Below are 22,868 nucleotides of genomic sequence, written 5' to 3' on the forward strand. Positions count from 1 at the left end.
CGCGGAGCCGCCCCTGCACCCCCCCCACCCCCTCCCCCGCCCGCCGCCGCCGCCGCCGCCGCCGCCGCCGTCTCCTCCCCGCGGCTCCGTCTGCTGCCGCCGCCGCTGCAGCCCGGCTCCGGGGCTGACAAGCAGGTGACAGAGGAGCCGGCGCGCGTGGCTACGAGTGCTCGGGAGAGCGCGGCGCGGACTGCAGCCGCCCCGGCCCTCCCGCACGACGCCGGGGCCCGGGGCCAGCGCGTCGCCGCTCCGCGCTCGCCGGGGCAGCCGGCGGCCCCAGCCGCAGCCCCCAACCCGCGGGGGCCGCGCCTCCCCGGCTCCCGGGCCGCGGCGGCGGCGGCGAGCCGGCAGGCGGGCGGGCGGGCGGGTGAGCACCCTGGCCGGCGGGGCTCGCAGCGCGCCCCGCGTCCCATGGATATAGCAACAGGTCCCGAATCGCTGGAGAGGTGCTTCCCCCGCGGGCAGACGGACTGCGCTAAGATGTTGGACGGCATCAAGATGGAGGAGCACGCCCTGCGCCCCGGGCCCGCCACTCTAGGGGTGCTGCTGGGTGAGTGCGGGGTCGGAACGCCCGAGTGGTCACGGGCAGGGGACAGGGGTCTCGTTCCGAGGTGGACACAGGGTTCCAGGCCAACGGATAAAGACAGTGGTTTGCAGAACATGGGGGCGTGGGGGACACAGAGAGAAAACTCCTGGAGTGATCACCAGAGGGGCAACAGGCAGGCACGCCTAGACAGGCATCCTGAGGGGACAGAGGTATGCAGGGACACCACCTAGGAGGAGCGAGGACAGGACAGCTCCAGCCGCCACCCCCCATCCTCACCGGGCCTCAGTTCCAGAGCTGCCACTCCGGGCGAGAGGTAGGAGGCGGGTGGCAGGGGTGATGGAGGACTCAAGTAGTCAGTCACCTTGGCAAGCTTGAGAGTGGTGCCAGGTCACCTGGGAAGAGGGAGTCTCTAAGAGGGAAATGTTCCCTGGGTCAGCTAAACCACAGATTTTGGGGAGATGAGAGAGAGAAGACAACGAACGCCACCGCGGGGCGTGTCAGCCAGCGGGCGCCTAAGCCTCACCTCTCCTGTCTCGGTCCCAGCCGGCTGCCCCGCGCCGTGCTCGTTCTCATATATATTATCACCAAGCGCTCGATCTCCGGAGAAGGGGAGCGCGCAGCGCCGAGCCGAGGCTCCAGGCCCGCGGCCTCTCCGCGGCGGAGTCCGCTGACTGGGACGAACTAGCTGAGGCTGCCCGGCCCCTGGCGCGGCGGCCGGGGAAGCGCAGGCGGCGGACGGCGGTACCGGGCTGCCCTCGCCTTTGGGGCCGGAGCTGCGGGCACCGCGCGATCGGGACGCTGGGCCGGGCTGGTCGGCGCTGACGGTCCGTCTCTCGCCCTGTGCGCTGCAGGCTCCGACTGCCCGCATCCCGCCGTCTGCGAGGGCTGCCAGCGGCCCATCTCCGACCGCTTCCTGATGCGAGTCAACGAGTCGTCCTGGCACGAGGAGTGTTTGCAGTGCGCGGCGTGTCAGCAAGCCCTCACCACCAGCTGCTACTTCCGGGATCGGAAACTGTACTGCAAACAAGACTACCAACAGTAAGCGCCTCTCGTCCTTCTCCTTTCCCGCAGCCGCACGGCACTCCAGCCCGGCCGCCCCCCTGCCATGTCGGGCCCGCGTCCGCCCTGCCGCCGGCCCTGCGCGCCGCTGGGCCCGTCAGCTCCGAGAACTCCGCGGGTTGCGCGTCTCCCGGCAGGGCAGAGCCGTCCCAGCGCGTCCAGCACTGGTGGGGTAGCCAGGACCCTCCGGCAGCCCCCGTTGCCATCCTTTGTCCGGGAAACCTGCGCTGGGCCGCTCAGTCGGGGTGCGGGACAAGGCCCTGGGCCGACGAGGGGGTACGATGCTGCAGTCGTGGGACAGGGGCTGGCTTCACTGAGGCCTGCATTGGGGACCGAGAATTGATTTTTCAAACGAAAGCAGTGCTTTAGGGAGCCGGGCACTGGCGGTGTGCTTCCCCAGCCCAAAGGCAGGGTTTGTGTTGGTTTGGGATTCTTGAAGCAAGGAGGTGGAATGGCAGGGTGCTGAAGTGCCCAAGCAGCCAGGGATGCCCCCTTCCTGCCAGGCTTCCTGCTGCACTTTCAGCCCCTGATGGAGAGAAAAGGGTGTGCATTCTCCCCAAACCGTTCCATGCGGGAATTTTGCTCGTATAATTGTTGGCTGGAGAAGCTGTCTAGGAAGAGGACCTTAAGAGGTGGGAAACCACAACCTGGGTTCTCCATGGGGTGAGGAACTGGCCAAGTCAACCTTCCCCAGCAGCCCTTCTTTCTTGCCATGTGTATGTGTTGGAGCAGGATGGCTTGCTCCGCCCTGGCGGAGCCCAAGCCTCAGCGTTGAGGCCAGAAACTGGGCTGAGCCCTACCTACTGACTTTTGCGTTTAGCTGAGACTGTGGGTTTGTCTGGCAGGGGGCTCCTGGCAGATAAGAGTAGATCCAGGTTTTGGTTTTTTCCTTTTTCTTTTGACCCTCTGAGTTTTGTGCCTGACAGTGTGATTAAGAGGGAGGCAGAGAGGAGCAACACGAGGAAGAGGGGTGTGGGGATGCCCAGGGCAGCAATTTGGAGACAAGCGGGTGCCTGTGAGAACTTTCTAGCGAAGCCCAGAAAACCGTTTCAGATGGGGCTGTAGGGTGGGTAGGCTGCTCGAGTGGTTTGGGCCTCAGAGGGGGGCTGTGTGTGCCCAAGCCTCTGGGAAAAGGCTGGGCTGCCAGTGCTTGGTAGTTAAGTGCAGCCTACCTGCTCTGCCCAGGGACTGTCCCTAAATCCAGGCCCTGATGGGAAGTGGAGCAGCTTGGCCGAGACCTGGAAATAGGTGGGACTGCAGGCCAGAGCCCTTGAGAGGGCGTCGGGTTCTACTTCAGAAGTCTCCGTGTGCGCCCTACGCTAGCACCTATTCTGACGGTGCTCCCCTGCTCTGGGGGCTCAGCAGGAGCTGCTTTTTCTGCCTTGTACTTCCTGCCAGCTGGGGGGCAGTGAGAGCAGGAACTGGGACCCTGTTCAGAGTCAGCTCTTCTGTGGTCCCAGAGACCTCCCCTTCTGGACCACCCCAGGTTAGGCACACTGCCACTGATCGTGTTTGTGCTGTGCCCCGGACTGATATGATTCTACTTCCAGGAGAAAGTGAGGCCACCGGTCAGCTCTGCCACAGGCAGGCGTACAGCAGCGTAAAGTGATGAAAGTAGTTTGGGGTAGATGTGATTGGAGGCTTGGGGCTGGCCCCTCAGCAGGGCTCACCGGCCTTAAGTCCACACACATCCTGCTGTCCTGCACCCCTCGCCTTGCTCTGTTTGCCTGACCCCGAGCGCGGTTGTGGCAGTGCCACTCCCCGCACAGCTCAGCCTGGATCACTTAACACGTGCGGGCTGGAGGCCCAGAAAACTGGAAATGGGCCTCCGAGTCATTTGTGCAAATTTTTGAAAAAAATTTTTTTTTACATTTTGTAAAGACTCTTTCCAGCCTCTTGTACATATCTGCTCACTCTCTCCTCCCCACCCCTCAGTCATTTACAGAGCTTTTCCTTAAAACAAGGAGAGGATGCCCCCTGGTTCTTCAGAGCACAGAATTGTAAAGTCACAAATGTTGAGCTAGATGATCCCTTAAAGCTGAATGGCCAACTCCCTCATTTTACAAAACAATTAAACATTAAACAGCGATTGCTTTGCCGAAAATATGTTTGTTTAAAAAAGAAAAAAGGGCGCCTAAGAGCTTTCTCCCTCAGTGCAGTTAGGGGTGTGCTGGCGGGTGAATTTTGGTTCAGGGCGAATCTCCAGCTCGAGTCTAGGTCCCGAGGGCAGCAGGCGGGCATTATTCATGCCTCTCACGGTGCCTTCCTCTTTCGCGCCCCGCCCTTTCTTCCAATAATGCCAATTAGGTATCTGCACTAGGCTGGCCAGTTGAGGGCTGAAGGGGGATTGTTGTTATCAAGACAATTCTGGGGACAAATACCCAGTCGGATCTCGCATCAGCTTTTCTCTGGGAGAGCCAGCGCAGAGACGCAGGCGGGGGCTCACTGGGAAGCGATGTTCTTTGCACAGTAAAAATGTATTTCACGATTTATTTTTTTCTTTGAGGATCGCAGATGCATATTTATTGCATCTGTGCGTAAATGCTTTTCAGACGAGAATCCAGGCAAGTGGGCGCAGGAACGTGCCTTCTCAATTTTGTGGAGTCTGTGCGTCAGCGGTATTGGGAAATTAACACACACCCCCGCCATAACTTTTGAAAAATGTTTCTTCGTCTCGATAGGAGTTGCCGGGCTCGGTCCTTGGAAGGAGATTGCTATTTTTATTAAGCGCCTCTTCCTCCTTTCGATTTGTTTTAGAGATCCGGGACACAGACCCAGAGGCACAGCGTTATTTTATGCACCACGGGGTGATTAATTGACGTTTGGGTGCATTTAATAGCGTTTGATAAAATCCACCCGCACGTCCTGGACCTGCAAAGTGGAGCGCAGGCCACCACGGCATTTGTGCATTTTCACGCATAACTCGAAGTCTCCTTTTTCTCAGTACGTGTTTTTCGGGGGCTCCTTCAGGGGGGAAAAAAAAATCATCGGATAGTTCTCCTATGCCCGAGCCTCTGGCCCCTCGGCAGCCCGAGCTCCTTCTCGGACAGAAAACCCGGTTAGAAACCGGGAGGAAACGCGGCCTCCAAACGCAAAATCATGAACACCTCTCTCCTTCCTTCACCGGAGAACGCATTTTTAAAAAATGACAACATAAATCCCTCTCCTCAATTTTTTTTCTTTGCCGCTTGGCCAAATAGAATTATGTAACTCTCTTTTCCTGCCGTCTGTCGCTTGTCTGGAAAGGGTTTCTATCTTTCTATCCCGAGGAGGTGGCGAATTCCGGGAGGAGGCTCCGGAAGGGGGGAGGGTCGGTGGAGAGTCCAAAAATCTGTCACAAAATGGAGCCTAATCGCTTGTAAGACAGCTCCCAGGTCTGACGACCCGAGCCTCGTCGGTGTGCGAGCCGGAGCCTGCGTGCGCCCTGCGCCTACCTCGGCGTCCCGGGCTGGCGGTGCGCTTCTGCCACCGGGCCTTCCCGGGCGGCCTCGCCTCTCTGCCGCCGAGCCCGCGCCGGTCCCCTGGGCCTCGCCTGCCCAGGTAGGATGCGCCCACTGCAGCAGGAGTGGGGCAGCGAAGCTTTGATTGAGTTTCACAAAAAGCCGTCTGAGTCCTGGGGTGATTTTTTTTTTTTCTTCTTTTAAATTTACCCCAGCTGGCTGCGGCTCCAGTGGCCCAACCAGCTCTTCCCAGCACATTCCTTTCCTGGGAAGTGTTTACACCGGGAAAGGCCTTCCTGGGAGGCTCACCTCTCCTCAGAGCGGCGGGTGTGGCGCACGGGTAGAGCAAAGTCAGGCCCCAGCCTTTTCTGCCTACTGCTTCTTCCAGTTTGGGAGACCTCCCTTAGGCCCTGCTGTAGGGTGCCAGTTACCAGCAGCATCCCCTCCACCAGTGGGTACCCCAGCTGGCATGGCCCCCATCAGACCAATTTGGAGCTGCAGACACCCCTGCCCACAGTCTGGGCCAGAGGGCCTGTCCTGGAAGTGGATGTTCTTGGAAGGAAGAGCCAGCGCTTTCCCTTATTAAAAGGCCTCCGTAGTGCTCTTCCTGGAGATCTAAGGGCTGAAAGGCTCACTCTGCCAGCCCAAGTCTGGGGACCCTCTGGCTCCTGGGAGGGCACCTCTGCATTTAACCCTAGCACCTTGGCTGTAGGCGGAAAGGTAACCAAAGGCCTTCCTGGGGTTGCAGTTCTCCGCTGCTGAACAGAGACATTATTCACAGCTGACTCCCGGCTCACCCTGTATTCCCTAGGCTCTGGGCTGGTATAGCCTAATTTGTTTGCTGGGTTTTTCTCGAGTGGGGGAAGCAGGCTGTGAGGATCTCCTCTGGGGTATGTGATTGGTGACCCTCAGCTCCCTCCTGTCTGCCCATTGGAGCCAGGCTTAGGACCACAGAGCCTTGACACCTACCTGAGCCTCTTCTGTAAAATGGGGGACATAGCCACCCGGGGGAAAGTATTCTTATAAGGATTGGAGATAACATGCCCCAAAGGACCTGGCATCTTGCCTGGCATGTTGTTAATACTCTGGAAATTATTGTTGTTACTTTATCACCATCAGCGTGGCAAGGAATGCCTTGTCTCCAAGGCCACACACCAAACTGCCCATGGGTTCCCTGCCAAAGAGAGGGGCAGCTGGCATGCTAGGCTTGTCATAAGCCTCTGTGCAGGGAAGATGAGGGATACCCTGGGAAAACCATTCCCTTTTCCTGAGTGGGACAGTGTGAGACAGACCTGGGTTCACAGCCCAGCACTCAGTAGCTGTGTGATCTTAGTCAAGTGGCTGCCCATCTCTGAGCCCCATGTTCTCCATCAGCAAAGTGGGGGTGATGATATTTCTCAGGGTGGTTGTGAGGATTACACGAGGTACCTGGGTGGGGGTGGGGAGGTTTCAGTAAATGTTTCACACTTCATGGGATCCAGTATCCTCTCCTGCACTTCGAGAGAGGCAGAAAAGCTTCTGATTACATGAGTGAAAACAAATGCCCACTGTGCATTTGCAGGAAGGGCAGGCAGCAGGGTGGGCCTGGTGTGCTGACCTGTTTCTCCTTGGGGGTTGGAGGTTGGACTAAAGCAAAGATCCTTCCACTGGGGAACAATTGGAATCTACCTGGTCTGCATATAACTTGGAAAAGCACACAATAGTATAATTTAATATTTGGAAAACTGTTCATGCTCATTTGTTTTTGTGACTCAAATGACAGAAAATAAAGCTCAACCGACATCTCCGAGGCTGCAGGGGAGAGTCAGAAGAGGGGGTGTGTGAGGGAGAGATCCAAGGATTTGTATGTTTTTCAGGTGAGAGACACCAGCCTGGGCAGTCAGGAGGCTCCTCCAGCCCAAGGAGGTATTTTTGGTCCATGAAAGCTGGCAGTGCTTCCCCAAGGAACTTCCTCTACCCTGCAGCTGTGAGGTTTTTAAAACAGAAAAGGGAAAACACACACACTCACAACCACCCAGTCCTACTTTGGCATTAGTTAGGCGGAGAGACGGAGGATACTCTCAATGACGTGAGTTATAACTTCCAATTTGTTGGACGCCACATTCAGGCCCCAGCTTCAGGGGAGGGAAGAAGAGAGGGGTGGTCCACTCATCCAGGGAGCTCCTGTGAGCTGTCATTCAGTTGAGGGTGCAGGAGGACCCAAGGCCCTTGGCTCTCTGGCTGACCCAGCCCTCTCCAACCCCCAGATTCTGTGCTGATGGCAGCAGAGAGCAAAACCAAAATTATATACATTTATTGCCACTGCAGTCAGAAGTGGGGAGGCGGTGGTATTGAGGGGAAGGCAAGGCTGAAAACCATATTTGAAAAAGTTGATTCACGAAGGCAGAGGAAGCGAAGTGGCAGACGTTTGCCATTTCATCAACCGGCTGGTGTTCTCCATTCATGTCATAAATGTCTCCTGTCATTTGAAGCCAAAAGCAACATGATTTGGTTCCCCGGTGGCCTATAGAGTTTTTCTCCTTTTTTTTTTTCTCTTTTTTTTTTGTGTGTGCAGTAAATGTTTATTTGTTAATAATATACTTTAAACAGCCTAGCCTTGACCTCAAGTCGCCTGAAGCATCCATCTTCTCTCAGAAAAATCTTTCAAAGTTTGTGTAATTTTCGGGGGGAAGGTGTAACTGACAGGGCCGTGAAGGGCCAGTGTTTGCTTTAACTACTGCAGTGTTGGCAGTGGAGGGGTATAAGGGGCCACTGTGCTCCGAATGGCAACTTTCTTGAGTTTCAGGCCTGGCTGACAGCACTTCCTCGCTGCCCTTTACCTTTCCCCGGCCTGATCAGTACAAATAAATTCCTGCGTGGGCCCTTCCTTTGTTATTTCTGGGGCAATATTGTATCCATTTCTTTTTTGTTGTTTTAATATTTATTTATTTATTTGGTTGCACCGGGTCTTAGTTGTGGCATGCATGTGGTATCTAGTTCCCCGGCCAGGGATCGAACCCAGGCCCCCTGCATTGGGAGCATGGAGTCTTAACCACTGTGCCACCAGGGAAGTCCCTGTATCCATTTCTGTTCAGCTTCTTGACGGGCAGCTGCTGGACCTGCCTGGTGGACCCCGGAGCGCTGAAGGGAGGTGGGGGAGTATAGGGGTCTGGGGGGAGGGGGCTTTGTCCCAATTGGGAGCCAGGCCCAGACCTGGACCAAGTGCGCCGGCTGACGGCGGAGCACCTGGCTGGCCTGGCACTTGGTGAAGTGGGGGGGGGAAACCCGGTTCCTGGAATCTGGTTCCAGAAGAAACAAAGATGTTTGCTGCTTCCTAGCCGGCCGTGCTGTAAGAGGTTTCCTCGGGAACTGTGAGCTGGTTGCCAGCGGGGAGGGTCCTGTAGGCTGCCCAGAGCATCAGAGGTGCCCACCAGGGCCGACAGGAGTCAGGAGACCACCGAGCAGCTGGCTAGGTGCAGGAAGATGAGTGAGCGTGCTGGAACACCGTGCTGCCAGAGGTGCCTCCCCACCCCCAGGTGCCTCTGCCGGTGCTGCAGCAGCGACGATGGTGAGAGGGGAGGAGCCGGGTGTGACTGCTGTTCCCCCCTCCCGCCTCCTGCTATCCTCCAAGACTCAGTGACTGTCGTCACGTGACTCCTGAATTGCCATAGTTGCTGGGCTGGCTGGGTGTGGGCACCCGCCCAGGCCTGGAGTTGCCCGAGCCTGTGGAGATGGAGAGGACCACGGTGCTCTGGGACCACCTCCTCTAAAAGGAGGGCCCTCTGAGCGGACCACATTTTCTCAAAGGAAACAGCAAGATTGCAATTACAGATCTGGATTGAAAATGTCTCTGGCTCCCAGTGACACAGGCCAAGGGCATTTAGGGAAGCTGGTGCCTCTTCCCAAGCTTCAGTTTCTGTCTCTGTGTAACAGGGGTGATAATCCCAATCTCACAGGGCTGCTCAGAGCAAAGTGAAACCCAAAGATGCCAGGCTTCGTTCGGCATTCAGTCAATGTATGTTTCCTTCCTGCCTGCCTGGGAAGTAAGCCGGAGGCTCCCTGCCCGGCAGGAATGCATTGTCTGCCCTGAGTGGGAGGCCCAGAGAGTGGAGCCTCCTCAACAGGCCTCCTGGAGCAGCCTTGCCCACCCTCTCGCTCCTCACCCGGGTCTAGGCTGGTGTTTTTGAATTTTTTCCTTGCAAAAGGAATGGGGCAGGTCTGGCTGTCAGAAACTGGTCCTTGGAGGCGGGCAGCCAGCAGCCTGTGGATGGGCCCCCGTCACTCCTGAAGCACGTAAGTCCCCAATTTTCCCCAACAGATTCTTGAGCGTGGCCGGTGTAGATGTGAACGGGCAGAGCAGAGCCTCACTAAGCCCAGAGGGGCAAGCCACAGCAGTGCACCTAGAAGGAAAGGAATGGGTGTTTCTCCAGTGCCTGGATGTGCACTGACCTTTTTTGCTCTAGCTCCATGTGTAGGTGAGCAAACCCAGGCTGAGGGAGTTAAGTCACTTCCCTCAGATCCGAAGTTACTCCTGTAGCAGATTCTCCCCCCACCCGCAGCAGGTCTAACTGCCAAAGCGGATGGGAGCCACCCCCTTACTTCCGGAAGCCCCAGATTCCCACTTTGGACAGTCGTAGTGATTCTCCCTAGAGCACCCAGCGTGGAAGGGTGGGTGTGTGTGTGCAGGGGGTGGGGGGATCACTGCCCTTTTCCCGCCGGAACGCCCCCAGTAAGGCCAGTCCTTGCCAGAGAAGGAAAAAGTTTAGAATAACTGCCTTTCTCCGGGTAGGGAGCTTCCTTCAGCGCCCCCCCCTCCGGCGCGCGGGCGGGAGGGCTCTCGGCGGTCTCCACCCGCGTTCTCCTCCAGGCCCACCTCTCGGAGGGTTCCTGCTCTTCGTTCTCCTTCACCCCCGAGTGGGGCAGCGCCGTGCACAGGCTCCTTGGCTCCCGGGCTCCTTGGTCGAGCCGCGGGCGCCAGCGGCGGTTGATGAATTTCGGTGTCACCAGGGGTTTAGCCCGGATTTGGGAACCGGGGGCTCTAATACGCGCACACGGTCCTGCCCTTTCTAAAGCGCAGCCCTTTCACCCAGCCGCTGATTTATGAAGGAATCCGATCCCGGGACGGGCTGGGCTGGAGCCGGGAGCCCGGGACCCCCGAGGCAGCCTTCGGGGCTCTTTGTCGTTGCGGGGGCCCTTGGCGGCTGCGGGTGTTCTCCTGGGCTGGACTCGGGGAGCTCTGCAGGGCGGGGCCTCCCGCGGCCCGGGAGTTCCCTCCGAGCCACTTAAACGCTCTGGAAGGGAGCAAGGCTGGCGGAGAGAGTTCGCATTTTCATTCGGAATTGAGCAAAGCCCTCGCCCCTCCCCAAGCCCTCCGATCGACCCCCTCGGGCAGGCCCCAAAGCGGCGAGATCGGGAGGTTTGTTTATCGAGGGAATAGAAAATTGAAAAAAAGAGTCTAAGACCTTTTTCCCGCCTGAGAAATGTGCAAAGTCCCTCAACTCCTGGAGGCGGCGAGGCGCCCGGAGAGCCGAGTTCCCGGCGCGGACACTGGGGCCGACCCAGCCCCCTCCCTCCGGCGCCCCCGCCGCACCACGGCGGGAGGGCGGATTTTTTTTCAGATTCGGTTTGCAGGGGGGAAATGGGGTTGTATCAATCCACAAATATTTACTCTTAACAGACTTGTATCTGTGGAGATTTCGAACAAAGACAGTTTAGGGGGATTACAAAAACCCTAAACCCCGTTTTTCTCCCGGACTTGGTGCTTTAAATGCCAATTACAGGCGAGCCATATCCAACAGCAACGGGGGGGAGGCGAGCAGGGTCCGGGGAGGGAGTGGGGGGCGAGTCCAGCCATTAAATGTAACTTTTCATTATGAAAAGGATTTCGCCGGTTTTATCTTCTAATAAGATTATGTCACGAACACAAGTACCTAGGATGGTGCTGAGTGACAGGGCTCTGTCGTTTAATCAGAGGCTGCGCCGCTCAAACCGCGGGGCCCTTTGTCCGACGGAGTGAACGACGGAAACTTGCCGTCCTAATCCCCTTATTCATGTCAAGCAGAGAAAAGAAGCCGAGCACCTTACAACCGTGTCCCCTCCACCCCTTCCGAGGGCTCAGGGAGGAGGGGGGCTCTAACCCTGGCCCCCCCCCCCCCGCCCCGTGCCTTTCATTTCCCATCGCGCTTGGGTTTCCCGGGCCGCCAGGCGTTGCACCAAAGGTGGGGGAAGGGATCGCTTTGGAGGAGCCTCAATTGTCAGCTTCTGGAAAATGGGGCAGAGGACTCAGGATACAGAGGATACAGGTTGGTGGGGTTTTTTGCCTCCACTGATGGAGAGCACAGGCCCCATCTGACCCCTTTTCCCAGGAGAAGTGGCACTGGGTAGTGCACACCCACCATCCCCATTAAAGCAGGATTGAGAAGCAGGGAGAGGTCGAATGGAGATGCCAGCCTGGGGTCCTCGGCGGGGCGGATTTCGTTGGATCCCTGGGATTGCTGTCGCCATGCTGGTACTCCTGCGAGTTGACCATTCCCGGCCGCTCGCTGGGCCCCTTTCTTCGAGGGCGAATTCCTTTGTTCAACCCCTGCAGAAACCTGCTTCTCTGCTGGGCCAGTGGCGCCTCTATTCTCGCCACCGCCGCCGCCGCCGCCACCCCTGTCCCACAGTGTGCGGATCTTTACTGCGGCGCTCGGGCCGCCCAGATCCAGGCAGGTCTACCAACCAGGCCCTCAAGGTCGCCTCCCTGCCCGAGCCCTGGCTGCCAGCTCCGACAACTAGAACTCCAGCCCCACAGCGGGCGCCGCGGGCGCGCACCTTTGTCGCTGGCACTCGCCTCCGGGCACCGTGGGAAGACGCGGGTGTCGAGAAGCCGCCGCGCACGACTCCGGGTCGCTGCACAGGCTGAAAAAACCAAAAGCAAAACCAACACCCAGCAAATGAAACCCGCGCACCCCCAGGGCTCCGCTACCCCCTCCAGAGGACCAGGCCGGCGACCTCCCGCCCGGCTTCTAGGATCTCAGACCCAAAGCCCCGGAGTCCACGGAGTTGGAGGGGGGACTTCGTAGGAATTTGTCTCTAATACACCCGACTCCTTGGCCTCCTTTTAAAGCTCTTAGGCTATGCTCCGGGGCAGCCTCCCGGGGACCCCAGTGCGCCCTGGGAGCGCTCCAGAGATGCCTGACTGCACGCAGTCTCCTCCCTCTCGAGCCCAGGCTCCGGGCGTGGGGAGGATCGGGCTGAAAGCAGGGTGTCACCTCGTAAAAGCGACAGGCAAGGGCTATTTTATGGGAAGGGAGAAGGGGCAGGAAGTGATGCTTCCCTCTCTGGCCACTCTGGGACAGAGAGCCCCAAGGAGGGAGCCCCATCTGGGCAGGGGACAACCAGGGGGACAGGGCAGGGTCAAAAACAGTCGGGTCTGAGGCTCTTAAGCAGGGCATGGGGACCCGCCGGAGCTGGGAAGGGGACCAACGGACCTGGGGAATCCGGAGCTCACCTCCCGCCCGTGCTCTCCCGGAGCCCCCTCCGCAGTCCTGGGCTCAGCCAGCATCTCTGGCCCTTCCTTCCAGGCCGGGGGCAGGCGGGGGAGAGACTTTCTCCCTCGAAACACTTGATACCAACTTTGTTTTTTTGGCAAGAAAAATAAGCCTTGTTTGGAAAGGGGGGTTGGTGGTCGAGTGAAGGAGGGAAGGAGCGAGCCGGCGGCAGCAGAGCAAACTTTGCGGATTAGGTTTCAGCGCCTCCGCCCCACCCCCAGCCCCGCGGCGGTGATTTGTGTGCGGGGGTCTGTGACCCTGCGAGGCATCAAAAGGCCCGCGGGAACCGGCCGAGTTCAGAGGGACAGTGGGCAGAGGGGCGGCCTAAGACAACGCAGATGGTTCATATCAGCCGGGCCGGGCCAGCCTTGGGCTCGCAGCGTCTGCCCGCTAGCCTGGGCTCCTCGGCAGGGGAGAGGCCTGGGGTCTTACAGGGAGGCCAGGGCCTGAGCGGTAATAGGGGGCCAGACACGCAGCAGTCGATGGCCAGTGGGCCCCAGCTGAAAGAAGGCCAGGCGGCCAGGGACACAGTTCTTCCACCAGGCAGTCCTGACCCCATCCAGCTCAGGTGGAGCCTGACCTCCTGAGTAGCCTCGGAGAAGGGAGTGATCTTGAAAGGAGACCCTCCCGCCTCTTCCAAGAGGCCAGAATTTACCTCACCCCTGCCCTGCAGCAGCTGGGGCTCATCCAGGTCATAGTGCCCCTCCCCAAGGGACCATTTAGTAGCCTTTTTCCTCTCCAGGAGGTGCCCTGTCTTCTGCCTGCCTGCTGTGATGGGTTTGGGAAGCCGTCTTCTCTCTCTGACATTCATTCACTCATTCATTCATTCTACCACTAATGTAGAATGCCCTTCCTCTCTCTGCACCCTTAGCCCTTCTGCCTGGCCTGGGCTAACTCCTTCCTCCCTCCTAGCTCCAAGGGAAAGCTAAGACAGAGGCTCACTCCTACCTTGGCCCAGAGCCTTGCTCTGGGGGCAGGGCCCTGTTTGGTTGGGGTGGGAGAGGTGCTTACCCACACCAGCCTTGGCTCTGAGCCTGCTGCCTCCCACCCCCAGAGCTGGAGTCCTGCTGTGGATAGCAGCATGGCCCTGGCTTCCCTACCCTGGTCTCCAGGACCTGGCTTCTCCTTGTCCTCCAGGGACCTCGGAGGACCAGGGCCACACCCACCACCAGGACCTTGGGCTGGTTTAGAATGTCCCAGCTGAAGGCCTCTTCAAGATCCTTGTAGAAATGGGAAAAGTGGGGCCCAGGTGTAGCCAGGACTTGCCCCAAATCTTAGTTGTAGCGGAACAGAAGCAGGAACCTCAGTCTGCCCTCTGCCAGGTTAGGAGTCTATGTGGCAACTCCACAATTCTTTCTAGAACCCTCTTCCAAACTCTGACTTTATCAGTGACCTAGTCTGTCCCCCTGGGCTGAGGTCACCGAGAGGGGAGGGTCCTATGATTCTGGTTCTTGAGAGGGGGTAACAGGCCTCCATGATGAAATGATTCTGCGAGCTTTCTGTATAGCATGTGGGTTTGGGAATTTTATCTTCTCAATTGGGACACTGAGGGACAAGAGCCAGGTGAGCACAGCGCCACGTCCCACCACCTCTCCATCCTCTTAGTGTCAGGCTCCCAGACCCCCTGGGCTTGGCCCTTCTTCCCTACAGCAGGTCACAGGGAGGCCAGCAGCCTGGCCAGGGCCACAGAGGGCCACTGGGCTGCCAGGACCTCTCAGGGCTCCGTCTCCCAGGGTCCCTGCCTTGGGGGAGCAGCCGACTGGGTCATCTGTGCACGGAAGACACATCTGTCCTCCACATGTTGGAGGCCGAACAGAGGACATGTGGTTTGGGACGTGTTATCTTAATCATATTTATTAACCAATCCTGAAATTAAAAAAGAGTTTGATATTGTTACAATTCGGAAAAGATCCCCAAATCTACACCGCAACGGATCAGGAGAGACTGCCAGCGACAGGCAGGTTCCTTTCAGCTGGGATCAGGACACAGCTCTGGAAGTTCTTTGAGTTGTTCTAGTGCGGTGGGATCTCTATGCTGTGAAGTAACACTTACCGCTTTCATTTTCCCAAGCAGAGATCTGAAGCAGAATTAATTACCCGTCTTGACTGATAGTTGTTCTGTTGGAGTATGGTTCTAATCCTTATTAACATTCTCTAAAGTCAGGCATGAAATATGACTTTTGCACCACACTCTTTGGCATATGTTTTTCTTTTCCAGGATATTTTTCAGGCTATCTCCGAGCCTCACTGCTGTTCATTATTTTTGCCATAGGTCTAAAGTTGCCAGCCCCAGAGCCAGTCCCGCGCTGAGCACAGCCAAGGGCGGGGGGGGGGAATGACACATCTCCCCTCACAACGCAAATTGCTTCTGATTATTGAGCTTTGAATGTTTTCTTCCATCATGTTTTTATTAAAAACTCCAGCATATTTACGCTCGATGGTGTCTTCAATTAGGTTTTTTTTTTTTTTAAAGCCGGGGGCTCCCCTTTCTATAGCAGCATGTAAAGAAAATAGTTGTTATGACCGCAAAATTACCGTCCAAGCCTGGTTCTAGTAAATCTGGCCCTGCTTTGACAAGCCCAGCAGGCTGGGAGCTTTTTTTCCTAAGTGTTCCAGCTGCTGGGGAAACAGACCAGGGAGGAAGCCCACAGAAGCATCTGTTCTGCAGGGTACTCGGAGCTCCTCTCAGGAGCTAACACTTCCCAAGTTTGTGAGCTGCAGAAGGGGGCCTGGCTGCAGGGGGCTTGCTGACGGGCAGGCCCAGCCCAGACAGCACACAATAGCGGCAGCAACAGTAATAATCACAGCTGATGCTTGTTGAGGGGTTGTGGTTCCTCAGGCGCTGTTCTAAGCCCCTCACATTCTTTCCAGAGATATGACAGGGGTACTGTTATTATTTTCATTTTCAGATAAGGCAAGAGGCACTGAGGGGTTGAGTAACTTGCCCAAGGTCACACAGCTAGCAAGTGGAACTGGGATTGGAGCCCAGGCATTCTGTCAGGAGAAAACGTTCAGCAGCCCTTTGGGAGGCAGGTTGTGGCCCCTTGCTGCATTCTGTGCCCTGGTGGTGGCCTGGCCCCAGGCTAAATGTTGTTTGTTGAATGGATACTTCATAATTAAAGGCCAGTGTTCATAGCATGCTGCCTGTGGTAAAGGTTTCAGGGGGATCAGCTCATTGAATCTTCTCACTGCCCCGTGGCAGGTATTCTTATCATCATTTCCCATTTCGCAGTCTTGACCTGAGAGGTGCAACAGTTTTCCCCAAGGTCACGCAGCTTCAGGTAGCCATAAGAGCTACCGTCTATCCTGGGCACATGTTACGTCTAGGCTCAGGGCTAAGCCCTCGGCACCCCAGACCTTAGTGAGAATTCTTAAAAGGTCTGTTGTTTACCCAGATTTCCAGGTGACAGAACTGGGGCTCAGAGAGGTGAAACCACGTACCCAGGGTCACATAGCCAGTGGGGAGCTGCACCAGCATGTAGCCAGCATCTATAGGTGCCAAGACTTGACTGTTCCTCAGCCTTGAGGGACCCGGGCTCGGGGGAGCTTTGGGACCGACCTTCTTGATGGGTCTCACTTGGGCTGAACAGCTGTCCTGGCAGTAGGTGGGGCATATTTTGGCCATGATGGGAGAAGCCTGTCTGTGACCTGCCTCATGCTGAGCGGGCATGGCATCATCCCATCCTAGCCTCCCCTTGCCGATGGGGAAACCAGGGCACAGAGAACTTAAGTGACCTGCCCTGGGTCACACAGCTAGCGAGCAGCTGAGGAGAATCACACTCCGGTGTTCCGGCTTTGAGGCGGTGTTTCTCAGAGAGACTGACTCACCATCTTCACCGTCAGCACTGTCAGCATCACGCATGACCGTCCCCGAGTGCCTTCTGAGTGCTTTGCAAACACCCAGTGACAGCAGGGCGGTTCCCAGAGGGAAGGTGCTTCCCAGTGTCACACTGCAAGATACAGCCGGCCAGGGTGTGCCCTCCTGCTCTAGGCAAGGGGACAGGGGAGCAGGCCCAGCCCATGGATGGGATCCCTGCCAGCTCTCCCAGGGCTGCCTTTACTCCTGTCCTGCCTCCTGGGCTTGGGCTGCCGGTACAGCAGCTCTGGGCAGGCTCTGTCTGCCCTTTGAAGGGGACAGCCGCCTGAGCCTGTCACTTTGAACTGCAAAGGGGCCTGCGGTGAGGGCCCGGCCCCCTCCCACTTGTCCCTGCCCGCCCACCCCTCCAGGTCTGGTTCCAGTCGGCAGGCCTGGAGCCGGAGGGGCGGGCAGGGCGGCAGCCTCCCTGTGGGATGTCAGCCTGATAAGTGAGCAGCACAGACCCCTGGAGGAGGATGGAGCAGGCCGCCCACTGGTCCAGCCGTCCCACGTGGCAAGAGTTCAAGCCAGTCATCGAGGTGCCACGCTCCCACAGACATGCTCTGTTTCTGCAGAGAAACGCCTCCCCGACATCAAAGATTTAAATGAAAATAACCGTAATGATAGTAATAATAATAATAACTTATAAAAGGAAACATCTTGCCCTGGGGCACAGGGAGTGTCACGGAATCAACCACGTGCCCTGCTTGGTGACTCCTCAGTGGCAGGAAGTCAGGAGGGGTATTAGGTAAGAGACGGCTGCACCTGGGCAGCTGGTTACCAGGAACCCAGCTAGGGGCCTTTTAGTTGCTCAGCCAGGTCCTGGCTAAGCTGGGCCAGGATGGGGCAGACCTACCCTGCCCTCAGAGAGCTCCTGGGCTCAATGGGTGTCCTGGGGGTGGGGGCAGAGTTAAGTAGAAATCATGTCAGCACAGTCCCTGTGCCTGGAAATGTTGGCCTCTTCTCTGATTTTGTGACCCCAGAACTGATTCCTTGGGAGGCCGAGAACTTAACCAGACTCTTAACCAAGTAGACAGAGGAAAGATGCCAGTGCTTTGGAGCTTCAGGGTTCAGAGTTCGATCTAGGCTCTGCCACTTACTGGCTGTGTGACACTGGGTTAGGTGCTTTCCCTGTCTGTGCCTCAGTTCCCTCAAAGTCTGTTGAGGACCAAGCACCTGCCTTAGGGTGATGATGAGATTTTAAAGGCAAAAGCAGGTGAAACGTCCTCAGGTTATGTGTGTGGCTCTTGCTGATATTGTTACTGATGCTCCCATAGTCCTTTGTGTTGGGTCTAAACAGGCATCTGGCTATGGATATACGTATCAGGCAGTCTCTTTGCCCCAGAGTTCATTGTGTGCACCATGCCTCGGCTAGAACAGGGCATGGCATGTAGTAGGTGCTCAGTTAGTACTGGAAGAAAGTATAGGGGACTAGCTCGTGGCTCGACTGGCTTGGCTGGATTCCAGGCTCAGCCTTTTTCTAGCTGTGTGACCCTTCTTTTAGCTGTGAACTCTAGCTGAGTTCCTCAGCTTCTCTTGTTGCTAAATCAGGGATAACCAAAACCCTAGCTTCTACGGTTGTTGTATTAAATGAGATGATGCATGCGAAGAGCCGTCCTGGTAGATGTGAGCTGTTTTTGTTATCGAGAAGGGCAATGAGCAGGGGTCTGGTTAATCACGCAAGACAGCAAGGGTCTGTGTACGGCGTTACCCTGGGCAGGTGCCTGTGAGGTGAGAGGCTGGCGCCAAGGAGGATTTGGAGAGGGCATTCCAGGTAGGGGCACTGGTAGCAGGAATATTAGGGGTTAAATTGGTGGGCCGAGAAAAGTGGGCTGAGACAGTGAGTCTGACTGGAGGGACTGCCTGGGGGCTGCTGGGACTTGGGGCTGCAGAGTGGGGCGGGGGCCAGTAGCTATGCAACGGGGTTTGGATTTTATCCTGTGGGCAGGAGGGAGCCATTGAAGGTTATTGGACAGGGGAGTGACAGGACTGGAGAGGCACTTTATGGAGATGACACCGGCAGCGTGTGCACAGGATTGGAGACTGGAGACAGGCAGGGGGAGGCTGCTGCCACCTGGGAGGCGAGGGCAGTGGAGGGGACTAGAGAGGGGACAGGTTCAAGCCAACTTGAGGAGGCAGCTCTGAGGGCCGAGGGGGGGTGGGCAAAGGGAGAGTCAGAGGGGCCTGGGGCTTGGAGCTGGGGTGACTGGAACCCCCAGGTTCTGAGCACTCTGGGCTGGACACAGCAAGGGTGAGCCACTTGGCTGGGTCCTGGCCAGGTCCAGCTTCATGGGCAAGTTAACCGGGCCCTCCACTTAGGAGGGCTTTGCACTCGGTTTAATGCTCTGCTGTCGCCCTCGTGAAATTCTTAATATGTTTTGAACAGGTGCCCTGCGTTTTCGTTTTGCGCTGAGCTCTGCAAATTATGTAGCTAGTCCCAGTCCGCAAGTCTCAGGCTCTGGGCTCTTGGAATTGAGGCCTGGGAGGGCTCAAGCTAGAACCAGGCCTACGGGAATTAAGGAGACCTCCCTCTCTACCGTTGGCCCGAGGCTTGTTCTCAGATGGCTTCTTCCTGCTGGCTCTCAACTTGGCCTTCAAAGCCTTCCTCAGTCAGGCCCTGCCTCTTCTCTCATTCTCTGACCTCAGCCACCAGCTCACCTGCTGTTCCCACACATCTCAGACACTTGTCCACATCTAGGTCTTACTCAAGCTGTACTGGTTGTTGCAGGATGTGTCCCTGGCCTCTGTCGTCCTATCTTCTTCTGGAGAAGTCCTCTGAAGGCCTGGCACAGGAGTCACCAGTGTCACAGAGTCTCCCTGGCTCTGTCCATCCCACCCCACTGCCCTTGGAGGGGAGCTCGGGTCTGTCTTGCAGTGCTTGTTAAACATGCGGATTCCTACTCCAGCTCTCAGGGTGAAGCCTGTGTATCTGCATTCCCAGCTGGTCCCTGGGGTTGCCTGTGCACACTGGGGTCTGAGAACCTCTGCCCCAGGTACCCCCAAGCCTGGCACAGGGCCTGGTACTGGAGAGGTGCTCCGTGTCTGTCTCCAAGTGAGTGAATGAGCTGTGGTTGTCTGTCATCTCGATGCGTGCAGCCTCCCTGCGGCCCGGCCTGCTGCCTGGTGTGGAGTGGCATCAGTGGGCGACTCTAAATGGTGGTGGGATGGCAGCCAGTGTGGATCTGGAGGAGGATTGGGAGGACACCTGACCATCCTAGGAACTCTGGCCGGGCCAGAAACCCCTCCCCCTGAAACCCCAGGCTGTGGGTTGTGCCCTCTAGGAGACAGGAAGTAGGCAGAGCCCTTCCCCTCCCCCTCTTCCTAGAGGGCGGTCTGCTCCCAGCGTGGTCCTCTTTGCACACAATCGTAACAGCATGATAGAGGTGAAGGGCTTTAGGTTTTATTTCTTTACACTGCATAGGCACTGAGTTAAGGACTTGAATGATTTCATTAAACCCATACAGGTCTATGAGGCAGGGTCTGTTATTATTCCCATTTCAGAGATGTGGAAACTGAGGCACAGAAAGGGGAAGCCAGCTGTCCAAAGCCACACAGCTTAGCTCAGTCTCTCCATGTTTGGCCTCTGAGATGCCCGATCCCCCTGTGGCTCCTGTTTGTGATATCCCAGGAAAGCAAATGCTCCGTGAGTGTTTGGGGAAGAGAAGGAGGGTAGAAGGAAGCCCAGCCCACCCCCCTATCCAACCGGAGGGACCCCTGCTCCAGGCAGGGCTGGGCTGGCACCATGAACCCAAGGTGAGCCGGACCATCACAGCCCGGTGTACCTGGGGTCGGGGAGCGCAGGGGAACTCAGGGGAGGAGCAGCTGACTCTGGCAGGTGGGCTGTGAGGGGGCATCCAGAAAGCTCTGCGGTGGACCACAAGACCAGGAAAGCCTCCTTGCCCAGTGGTGACCAGACTCTGTCAAGAGGCCTGGATGGTCCAGTCTCCACAGATGGCATTCCAGAATCAAAAGTGGAGCCCCTTCCATGCCAGGCCCGCGTGGGCACCGGGAAGGCCTGGGGAGCAAGACAGACGCAAGCCTTGTCCTTGGGGAGTTCATGACCCAGGGGGCAGACAGCATGGAGGAGACCCAGCCAGGCAGGCCCTGGGGAACTGAGTGGAGTGGGGTCCAACCAAGGGAAGACAAGTACAGATGCCAGGAGCAGGCCTGGCACATAGTAGGTGCTCAGGGACTGTTCCCAGGACATTTTTCAGTTGTCCACCTACTACAACAGCCCCTTTAATTAGCGCTCCAGAGGGCCAAGCTCCAGGCCCTCCCTAATGCCGTGACAGTGCTGTCTTGGATGAGTCCTTTGACCTTTCTGAACCTCAGTTTCCTTACCTGTAAAATGGGTGCAACTTTCCCTCCTCTCCAGGTCGTTGGAAAGATTAACCATAAGAGGACGTGAAGTGCTTAGCACAAAGCTCATCACTCAAAAAAAAATAGAGCAAAGAAAAATGTTTCCTTACAGCTGTTGTTGTGGTCATTTTATTAATAAGAATTCTAACAAAACAAACCACAGGAAGGCCAGTCTACCCCCTCTGAGCCCTCCAGAGACTGACTGAGCTCCTTTTCTCCCCTCCCTCCCACCTCCTCAGGGCCAGCCCCCATCTCTGCTCCCACCCCCACCCCTGCACAGGGAACAGAGGTGACTCAACTGGTCCAGACCTTGCTGGAGCTCCAGCCTCACAGGGGACAGAGCCAGGGAAAGACAGGGATGCTGAGGATAATCCTGTGAGTGGAGGGCTGTGGTGAGGGGAGGGTCCTTAGGGATGGGGCACCTGGAGTAATGCTACCTGGAGAGGTGGGAAAGCCTTTACTAAGCAGGGGACATGTGGACAGAGCTGGGAGAGGCGGGAGGGAGGCTTTCCAGACTCAGTGAATAGTGAGGGCCAAGGCCTGGAGGCGTGGAAGGTGAAGCACAGAATCCCCTCCCTCCCCTCCCCTTCCTGCCCTGTCCCTGGCTGTCCTCCCCTCAGATTAGTGAGTGCAGTTTGGCTGATTTGGTTCAAGGTCTAGCACCTGCTACATGCAAGCCTCTGGCTAAGCTTATCACATGTACCCTAGGAAGCCCAGTGACACACCTGAGAGGTAGGTGTGATTATCATTCCCATTTTACAGGTGAAGAGACTGAGGCCCAGAAGTGGTGGGCAACTTGCCCAAGACCACACGGCTGCATCACAACCGGGTCTGACTCCAGCCTCTGGCCCTCCCCCATCCCCTCCACTCCCCTTTTAGTCAACTGCTTGTCATCCGCGCGCTCATTGCCCACGCCTGTCATGTCACATGCGGAACAGGCACGACCTCCTGGGGCTCACACACAGACGAGGGTGTGTGGACTCTTGGGACTGGGGAGATTGGGAGCAGGGACAGGCGGAGGTGGACACAAGAAGTTTTTGAAAACCCACTTGCAATCAGAGGAGATGCTGGGGCGAGGGCGCTCCGGGCTGAGGGGGCTGCTTGGGCAGAGAGGCTGGCAAGCCCCGACCATACTAATAATTCTGTACACACTGCTGATGACATGACCCCATCAAAACCTCGGAGGGGGCTTCCCTGGTGGCGCAGTGGTTGAGAGTCCGCCTGCCGATGCAGGGGACACGGGTTCGTGCCCCGGTCCGGGAGGATCCCACATGCCGCGGAGCGGCTGGGCCCGTGAGCCATGGCCGCTGAGCCTGCGCATCCGGAGCCTGTGCCTGTGCTCCGCAACGGGAGAGGCCACAACAGTGAGAGGCCCGTGTACCGCAAAAAAAACAAAAACAAAACCAACCTTGGAGGTTCAAAGGAATAAGTGTGTGTTTCAGAGCCTGGTGGTCCTGATCTTGGTCGCATTCCTTTCTGCCGTTTAACTGCCGTTTCTTTACCTACAAATTGGGCAATCCAAAAACCCAGATCAGGATTTTCAGCAAATGAAGAAATGGTAACTGCTATTTTTAAAGTAATAATAATAACAGTAATAACAATTATAATGATAATAAAAGTCTCTGAAGTTACAGCTGAGGAAACTGGAGCTCAGAGAGTTTTAAGTGGCTGCCCTGAGGTCACCCAGCTGGGAAGTGGGTGGTTTGGACTCAGGCCTGGGGGCTGTACCTCTTGGTGTGGTGGGTTGCTGCCTCCCCCCGAAAGGAGGGGAGGAGAGCCCAAGGCCTGATTTGAACCCAGGCAGTCTGAGCCAGCACCTGCCCTGTGGGCTGCCAGCCCTTCGGTGGTGGACAGTGGAAGGCATTTCACTCCCTCGGCCCAGGAATGGGTGCGGGGCACGAGGAACTTGGAAAGGCTCTGATGGAGGAAGAGTGGGACGTGGTAGACCCTGGAGACAGGGCTTCTCTCCCAGACTAGGGGGTGTGGAGGAGGGCTTCCCGGAGGAAGAGCTGTCTGCACTGAGAGCAGAGGGATTATCCAGGTAAAGGGGGGAGGGGAGCAGCTTTGGGCAGGGAGTACAGCATGTGCCAGGGCCTG

At 57.1% G+C, this 22,868-nt stretch overlaps 2 protein-coding genes across 4 annotated transcripts in view; one reads left to right on the plus strand and one right to left on the minus strand.

The window, feature by feature from the left end:
- LOC109552438 (uncharacterized) overlaps window positions 1-1,448 on the minus strand; it is a 32,067-nt gene extending 30,619 nt beyond the window's left edge. For both annotated transcript variants that reach the window (XM_073806613.1, XM_073806611.1), the window contains exon 1: window positions 1,071-1,448. The gene's annotated coding sequence lies outside the window, so the exon portion shown is untranslated. The remainder of the gene's footprint in view (window positions 1-1,070) is intronic.
- Window positions 43-22,868, plus strand: part of LMX1B (LIM homeobox transcription factor 1 beta) — an 83,941-nt gene continuing 61,115 nt past the window's right edge. For both annotated transcript variants that reach the window (XM_033858602.2, XM_033858603.2), the window contains exons 1-2: window positions 43-550; window positions 1,399-1,585. In XM_033858602.2, the coding sequence (XP_033714493.1) occupies window positions 412-550; window positions 1,399-1,585 (326 nt within the window). In that variant the 5' untranslated portion in view covers window positions 43-411. The remainder of the gene's footprint in view (window positions 551-1,398; window positions 1,586-22,868) is intronic.

The sequence above is a fragment of the Tursiops truncatus genome, chromosome 6, assembly GCF_011762595.2.
Source record: "Tursiops truncatus isolate mTurTru1 chromosome 6, mTurTru1.mat.Y, whole genome shotgun sequence".
Taxonomy (NCBI): Eukaryota; Metazoa; Chordata; class Mammalia; order Artiodactyla; family Delphinidae; genus Tursiops; species Tursiops truncatus.